General features: G+C 43.8%; 3 protein-coding genes across 3 annotated transcripts in view; 1 reads left to right on the top strand and 2 right to left on the bottom strand.

Annotated features, from left to right (window-relative positions):
• Positions 1-512: 512 nt before the first annotated feature.
• AK88_05163 (uncharacterized protein) lies at positions 513-3540 on the bottom strand (the record flags this gene model as incomplete). The annotated part of the gene is made up of 2 exons (XM_012482765.1): positions 513-3386; positions 3520-3540. 2 exons carry the CDS (start codon positions 3538-3540, stop codon positions 513-515), a joined length of 2895 nt encoding a protein of 964 aa, XP_012338188.1.
• A 1895-nt stretch (positions 3541-5435) lies between these two features.
• AK88_05162 (uncharacterized protein) lies at positions 5436-6305 on the bottom strand (the record flags this gene model as incomplete). Its single annotated transcript, XM_012482764.1, has 1 exon — positions 5436-6305. The coding sequence occupies one exon, from the start codon at positions 6303-6305 to the stop codon at positions 5436-5438; it is 870 nt and encodes a 289-aa protein (XP_012338187.1).
• Positions 6306-7407: 1102 nt separating this feature from the next.
• Positions 7408-8246, top strand: part of AK88_05161 (uncharacterized protein) — a gene marked incomplete at both ends in the record, with an annotated part of 2511 nt that continues 1672 nt past the window's right edge. The window contains 4 exons of the mRNA XM_012482763.1: positions 7408-7473; positions 7577-7709; positions 7845-7963; positions 8133-8180. Coding sequence (XP_012338186.1) covers positions 7408-7473; positions 7577-7709; positions 7845-7963; positions 8133-8180 — 366 coding nt within the window. The remainder of the gene's footprint in view (positions 7474-7576; positions 7710-7844; positions 7964-8132; positions 8181-8246) is intronic.

Genomic DNA, 8246 nt, shown 5'->3' with positions numbered 1-8246 from the left:
AAAAAAAAAAAAAAAAAAAATAGCTACCCAAACGAAGCAAATTTGCTCTCGTCCTCCCTCCACCTCTTCATCTCGTTCCAAATAAAAAAAAAAAAAAGACCTTTTAATATGCCCACCAGACATGTTTGTGGAGAAAACGTAACACGTTCCCCCGAAAAAAAAAAAAGAAAAAAAATGGTTAGCAAAAAAAACAATTTCGTTCACATGTGTCTGTAAATGGGGGGGGTGGGATGTAAAGCAGATCACAACTTGGATGTAACTTTGGCAACAAAAAAATAAATAAAATGGAAAAAAAAAAAATGGAAAAAAAAAAAATAATAAATACAATAAAGCATAAACGTGTGAGCACAGGCTGGGTGCGTATATCGTGTGTGTAAGGCAGCCCCCCTCTGTGCGCACGAACGGACGGTGCAAATGAAAAGAAAAATTGCTCTCGCCAAGGGGGGATGCGGCGAGAAAGAGAGTAAACGGGGCGCAGGCCGTCCATGTGCTCAGTTATAATTGCCCCCACATTAGTCATTATCCGAGAGCACTTTCTTAATGTTGAAGGGGCGGAAGGGAATGCCGTCGCCCTTGTAAAACTTGTTTTGAAATTCGACCCACTGGAGCCGCAGGGAGTGGAGGAAGCACTCGAGTGTGTCCATGCAGAGGATGACGGCGATGGTAAGGATGGAGAAGAGTTGCGAAAACACAATAAGGTTAATAAGTACTGACATGAAGCTATCCTTCTTGAGTGAGTTCAGAATAGTTTGCTCGAAAAAGACGGAGGACAACTGCTGGTGTGCTAGGGACAAGGCCCACAATCGCAGGTACGAAGCTGTGTTACTGATTAGACCCAATATAAACTCAATAGTTTCAATTAACTGCTCGATCCATATTTCAGATATGTTCTCTTCATGGTGGTCCGCTCCCGCAGAACCTGCGCCAAAGGACTCGGCTTCCATGCCATGGGGGTCCTCAGGGGATGAAGGGCTCAGGAGGTGAGCTTCCATCTCGTCGTCTGTTGGCTTGTTGCGTCTTCTGGGGGAGAGGTAGTCATCTTCACGGTTGTTAGTGTTACCCCCATGTGGGAAGCCCATATTAGGACTTCTCTTATGCAAGGAGGGAGAGGAGGAAGTGCCTCCGCCGCCCATCAAATGGTTAAATGTGTGTGTCATCTCCTTCTCCTCGTGGTGAGGGTAGTAACTACCTGGTGCTTCTCCCCCTCCCGCTCCCCCTTTACCCTTCTTCTTCTTCTCCTTCATGATGTGGTACGTTCGAATGGCAGGCTTACAAACAAACATGAGAGGAATACACAAAACAAAAACGGCAATAAGAAACGCCTGTACCAATCCCTGGTGAGCATAAAACTGATTCTGCGGCGTTAAGTCCTTCAACAAATACATATTAATAATGGTGTTGATGATACCCTGCTTGTGATAACCTCCATAGCCAATGGGAGTCACCCATTTATAAATAATTAAAAACACCAGGTACCCAATAATGGAGAGCATCATCAACAGTTGAGGTAAAAATTCAAAAAAGAAATCCATTTTCCTTCTATAATGTAATGCATTCAATCCTTTCATGAGGACACCAAAAGTCATATGTAAAAACCCGATAATGATGGAAAATTTCATTTTAAAAGAATTTATATAAGTCAACTCATTTTCTGCTCCTAACCATTTTGCATCAAAACCGAACACATAAGGATCTGCATCTTCCATCTGTCCAGTCGTTTCATTCATGACCTGCTTCCTCTTGTAATAAAGGACTGAGTCCACTTGCTTATCAACTTCAAACATGGAAGTGAACAAATTGAGCGGCATAGAAAAAAAATCGTTATATAAAAATCCTGCGTAAATGGCAAAAAAACCCATTAGCAGTATCATATACCTTCCATCTAGCAACATACTTACCATCTCGTTCTGACTTTTATTCTTTACACGACCGTTAATCATGATTAGGAAAAGGGCAAACAGGAAAATACAAACTCCATGTCCCACATCCCCATACATAATACCAAAGAGAAAAGGAAAAGTGATGATGGTAGAAATGGCAGGATTTATTTCACCATAACGAGGAATGCCATACGTATCCACCATCGACTGATACGATTTTGTAAAAATATTTGTTTTAATATATGTAGGAGGGGAAATGTTTGGAGTGAGGACCTTATCTGACAGCAATAACGCGGACACTAAATCGTTAGAAGATTTTGTAATTAACATGTGTCTAATTTTCTCCTCATCATTTGCACTGAACCAACAATCACACCGCAATGTTATATCACTTCCTTCAAAACAATTTAAACTATTATATATATATCTTTCCTTTTTACAAAATAATTTCCATTCTTCTATGAGACTGTTTTTATTCGGCTCAACAACATTAATCAAAACGAAAATTTCATTTATAAAATATTCTTCATATGCCTTCAATGCCTTTTCCTTATCAGTGATAATTTCCTTCAACTCCTTCAATCTTTGCCTGCCTTGTTCATACGTTTTTGGCCAATCATATGTCTTCACATCATACGCTTTACAAATTTTTAATATTTTATTATATATGTTGCTCTGAGAAGATCCCTGACAATAAACCACGAAAACACTTTTCGGTTCATTTTTCATTCCTTTACCATTGTTCATTTCATTCCCTCCATCTACCACATCATCATCATCATTCGCGTTGTTCATGCAGGAAGATGCTCCCGCTCCTCCCTCATCTCCATTCTCATCCCCTCCTCCCCCTCTCGCACCATCTGCACTCTCGTCTATGCTTTGGAAGTAGGTGTAGGTATTCCCTCTCAAGGCCCTAAAGATGGTCCTACTGAAACTTTCCTGGTCCTTTGTCTTTATGACCCCAGATATGTTTGTAAACATCATCATGTTCATTCCGTCCTTCATCATATTCGTTTGTAAAGAGACACTTTCATCATTCACCTCGTCGTAGGGAAGGGAACTCTCTGCAAGTCTATTACCAATATTTCCATTTTTCGTCCCACCTGGATTCAACTGATTTATAGCAGTGAGTATTACGTGTTTCTCTTCTACTGCATTGTTTCTCTCATCAACAAGGTCCTTGTTGTTGTTACAAAAACGAACAAATTGAACATACAAACGATTTAATGATTCTTCCACTTGATCCAATTCATATACATTATCGTGTTCTAAAAAGGAGTCGATTTTACTTTTTTTTATTTTTACATTTGGTAATTTTTTTATATTTTCTTCTAAGAAACGCAGAATCCTTTCCATGTCATCAATCCTCTGAATGTATTTTTTGTATTGCCTCTTCATCGTCTTCTCGTTCATGTCAATGAACTGTATGTCCACGTTCTTCCCCAGGCAGTCTAGGTACTCCCTGGCCCGGTCCGAGGGCAGGACTAGCGTCCCGTGCTTCATCGTCTGCGGAGTGGCAAGGAGGTCGTGAAGCGGTGATGAGGCGGCAATAGAGCGGTACGCGGCGTAGACGGCGCAGCGGAACGTGTAGGTTTTCCCTTGCCAAGTATTCTCTCACCAATCACCCTCGCGCGCTTACCTCTGATCTGAATATTCCCATGGTGACAAATCTCAAAAGGCAACAGGTGGGGGGGGGGGCTTCATGCGGAGTGACCCAAACCCATATACAGCTCGGCCACGTGGAAAAACACAGGGTGTGTGTATATGTAGGGGGGGTAGGGGTGGGAGAAGGGTCTATATCTCCCTCCACAGTGCGTGATTGGACGCAGAGAAACAAAAAGGAAAAGTATAGGATGCACGTATAGCGCAGTTTACTCTAACGGCGGGATTGACCCAGTTAAGCACGTGACAAAGTAGGGTTGTCATGCGCGCCTATTTTTGTATTCATCAGATCCCAGCGCGATGGGATATATAGCGAAACCATGCACAAAAAAACAAAAAAAAAAAAAAAGGGTTCACTCCAACTTCATGCACATGTTTTCTCATGCCATTCTGTTTTTCTCTCAATTTTGCATTCCCTTCAAGCTGGCGTTTTTTTTTTTTTTTTTTTTCCCTCGCTTTTCTCAATTTTCGCGTTTTAATTTTTTTTTTTTTTTCCCTCGCGTGTTTTGTGCCTCTTTCCCCCTGGGTGATTTTGCGATTTGGGTGAAAATATTGGCGAAAATTTGGTGACAAATTGGTAAATCATTTGTCCCTTTGCACTTTCGTTGCGCTTGCGCTTGTCGCTTGGCAATTTTGGATGAATTTTTTTTTTTTTTCCTCTCCTGTTGTTTTTATATCAAAGGGAACCACTCTTCCCCCCTCCCCCAAAAAAATGAACATATAAAAAATGCACAAAAGGGAAACGAGCGCGTGGGCGGCATATATATTTTTTTTTTTTTTTTTTTTTGCGGCCCCGCATGTACGTACGCACGTGTACACGTCGTGTTTGTTCCGGCCTGCGCGTCCCCATCTGCCTGCTCCACCCATGCAGTGATGATACATGCTACATACAATATGTGGCAAGTTTTTGCCACAATTTCGTAGCAACTTTGAAGCAACTTTTGCAACAATTCGTCACAAGTTGTTCACCGCGCCCTTCCCCTTGTGCACATGCACTTTTCCCCGCTGGGTGAATTTGTGTATAATCTACGAAGGGGTTGGGCTGGGGAATATGTAGCTCGCGGTACAGTGGTTGGTGGAGGTAGGTATATAATAACAACGCATCCCCACAAGTGGTTTACCCCCTTTACGCGTGAATTTTTCATGTGTATACTTCTTTTCCCCCGCGAGGGAGAGAAGCGTTGTTATTTTCCTTACCTGACCTGTTCAGGTAAAAAATGGAAAAAAAACAAAAAAAAAAAAAAAAAAAAGAGGAAATATTTGGCTAGCTCAACTTTATTCAGAAAGAGTTTCCCACTCCCAGAGTAAACCCATATAAATATTTTTCCTGCCACTCATGTGTTATATGATTATTTCGCGTGAACGTATGGCCACATTGGTTTGCATTTAAAGGCTGTTCATACGCATCGGCACATTTGTTCTTGCGGTCGGACGCGGTTTTATACAACACATTGCATTTGGAAAACAACGTACAAGGAGGGGATGTTGGGGGTGTCCCCTTACAGAGGCACATTCTGCTTAAAAATGTTACATTGTTTGTGTTTAAAAGGAGCAAACGAACAAAAAAAAAAATAAAATAAATAAAGCAACAGTGAATGGGCAACTGCCCTGCACAGCGGGATGGCCAAACGGCCAACATAGCATAAGCGAAAAAAGGACAAAAAAAAAAAAAAAAAAAAACATAACCATTTGTGTGGGGGAGATCCAATCGCGTGAAGCGATAATGGAGAAAGCTGTGTCGAATTGAAGGACACTACGAAGAATGAGAGCTACCCATTTGGCTTCTTAAAAGAAAAAACAACCCACGAATTTGGCCCCCCCTCGTGACAACGATGCACACGGGAAGCACGACAAAGCCAAGCACAACTCCTCACACAAGAAAGTTCTTTCACTTTACAATTCCTTAAACTGTGACATATCAATCTTATCCGGGAAGAAGCGAACGTTTTCGGTTTGTTTGTTTAGGAGCTGGTTAAATATGGGGTTCATTTTTTTACATGTGGTTAGTAGAAGCTCCAAGTGGGGGATGTATTGCTTCATTTTTTCATTTGTCTCCGCATAGTCCAGTGCGTCTAGCAAGTACAGCTCAAATTCTTCCAGCTGCTCTATGGTCCTAATGACAGACTTGATTATGGGTTGCCTATCTTCACTCATGTCTAGGGTGGTCGAGAGGAAAACTATCCTGGTGAAGTCGAAGGTGCCTTTCACTTGCAGCTTTTGCTGTGCCACAATGCGGTCCTTGAGCATCCTCAGGATTTTCTCCGTCATGCTCATTTGGTCCTCTCCGCCGGGCTCGGCCCGCTTTGCCTGCCCCTGGACGCCCTCATCGCTGCTACCCCCGCCAACGCCGCTAACGCGGCCTTCGCTGCTAATGCCGCTAACGCTGCCAGCACGCCCCCGAAACAACTTGGCGTGCGCCTCCATCACCTTATCATCAATGAACGTGAGGACGTACACATCAATGAGTTTCTTTCTGAACATGTCATGTATTATTTGGTCAATATTTTCTCCTTTAAGAATGCAAGCAATCATGTATTCTACTTTTTCCTTGGCTTTCTTCTTCCTTTGGTTTATAATGTATGGGTTTAGAAAGTCTTGAATTTTCACCAACTTGTTCAGTTTCTCCGTTTCGTTCCCTTTCTTGTACAGGTGAATTTTGTGATTTATAATTTCTTCATACACGTCATTTTCGCTTAAGGCCTGGATGTACTTTTGAACATGTTCATACTGGAGGTGATGCATTTTTTCTATTTCCTCAATCATTTTTTGTTTTCTGTCCACTTCTATAAAGAGGTCTCTGTCGTGAAGAAAATTTCCTGTTACTTTGTCGACACTCCTTTCGAATGCATTCAGGGTGTTTTTTTTTTTTTTTTGGGGGGGGGAAAATTTTCTCCTTTTTGGTGACCTCACAGGGGGGCGAAGGAAGAAGCGTGGCTGCTTTGTCTCACAGGTGGTGCAAGCAATTGGTCTGCAGCGTTTGCCTAATACGTCGCGCTCACCCACACACACGGCACCCAGCAACAGCATCATCAGCAGAACTACCACCCCAGCTGCGATGGACCTGCCGCTTCCCCTTCGCCTGCCCGCCCGTTTCTTCTTCCTCCGATTTGGCATTTCGTCTGGGGAGTCATTTAAAAGAAGCACAAAAAAAAAAAAAAAAAAAAAAAAAAAAAGAAAAAGAAACAATTCGGATAGGCTCTCTCAACACTCTCCCATTTGTAGCTATGAACGGGTGGGTAATATTTCAACCTTGGAGCAATTGCTACGAAAGTATTCTGCTTTTTTTTTTTTTTTTTTTTTTCTCGTTACCCATTTAGGCAGTCAAAACGGGTTGCTGCTCAGCGGTACATTGCCTTTATCAACCCATCTGGCGCCTTTCCGTTTTAGCCTCAGCCAATTCCGCCACAGCCATCCCCGATCATTTTCTTCTCCTCTATAAAGGAAAAGAACCCTTTAAGATGTTGCCCTTGCAGGAGGCGTCGCTTTTTTTTCTTTTTTTCCTGAACAGCTCGTTACGCGTTCGTTTGATAATTCCTTCTTTTGCTTGGACCCGTTGTGTATTTTATTATTTTTTTTTTTTTTTTTTGGCCGCTTCTCCCCCTGATGAGGTGCCCACCCATGGGAATGCCCTTTCCGCGCAAAAAGTGAGTGCGCCGAGCGGGTCCGCAGGGGAAGCAAATCGCCCTGTGCCTCTACATACTTGCATGGGTACATAAGTAGGTGTATGCGCGTACTTGCTTATGTGTACACGTGGTGCCCCTCTCGACGGATGCCCCTTCTGTGTTAAACCGTCTCCACGTACCGCCTCCACGTACCGCCTCCACTCACCCCGTCTGCTTACCCCTTACACGCAGTGGAGAACCGCATGCAAAATGTCAAGCTGGTGAAACCCGTGGTGGTTGGCACCTACGCCTTCTTACTCTCCCAGCAGGTATATGTCCCCTGGAGGGAGTTCCCCTCAGAGCCGTATCGTCCTCACCGCACCGCCTCGCTTCAACCGTGTCGTCTGTGCACTTCACCCCCTTCCCCCACAGGAGAAACGCAAGTTTGGAAATATGACACATAAGTGGACGTGCCTATTGCGGTGCCCTAACTATTCGGACCTGTCGCTGTTCGTGCAGAAAGTCGTTTTTGAGTTGGACCCTTCCTTCATTTACCCCAAGCGAGGTTGGTAGCCTTGGGCTCGCGCACCCCCACCCCTCTGCTCGGCTGACTGCTTCGTCTCACCGCTTCATCCTACCGCTTCACCCTACCGCTTCACCCTACCGCTTCACCCTACCGCTTCACCCCCGTTCGTCGCAGTCTACACGCAGCCCCCGTACGAAGTGAACGAAATAGGATGGGGCGAATTCTACCTGACGGTTAAAATTTATTTTGCGGATGTATCCCTTCCGCCAGTGAGCATTGTACACTTTGTGAAGGTACTGCGCGTGGGTCGGAAACACCGACTGGTCGAATCGTTTGACCTGGTTGGTCCACAAATTGATGTATGACTGTTCATAAGTTTTGTTATGCATATAAAATATCACTCATCGCTCGTCATTCATCGCTCCCCATTGGTGTCTTTTTTTTTTTTTTTTCTCGTCTTAGCTAAACACGGATGCGGACTCGGAGTGCCCCCCATGCGTCGTCAACGAGGTTAGTGCCGCCGCGTCACCACGTCATCACTTCACCTCTTCACCGCTTCAACCTCTTCACCGCTTC

The sequence above is a fragment of the Plasmodium fragile genome (genome assembly GCF_000956335.1).
Source record: "Plasmodium fragile strain nilgiri unplaced genomic scaffold supercont1.98, whole genome shotgun sequence".
In the NCBI taxonomy this organism is placed as follows: Eukaryota; Apicomplexa; class Aconoidasida; order Haemosporida; family Plasmodiidae; genus Plasmodium; species Plasmodium fragile.
The sequence above is the reverse complement of the archived record's forward strand: the minus strand, read 5'-3'. Positions and strand labels throughout refer to the sequence as shown.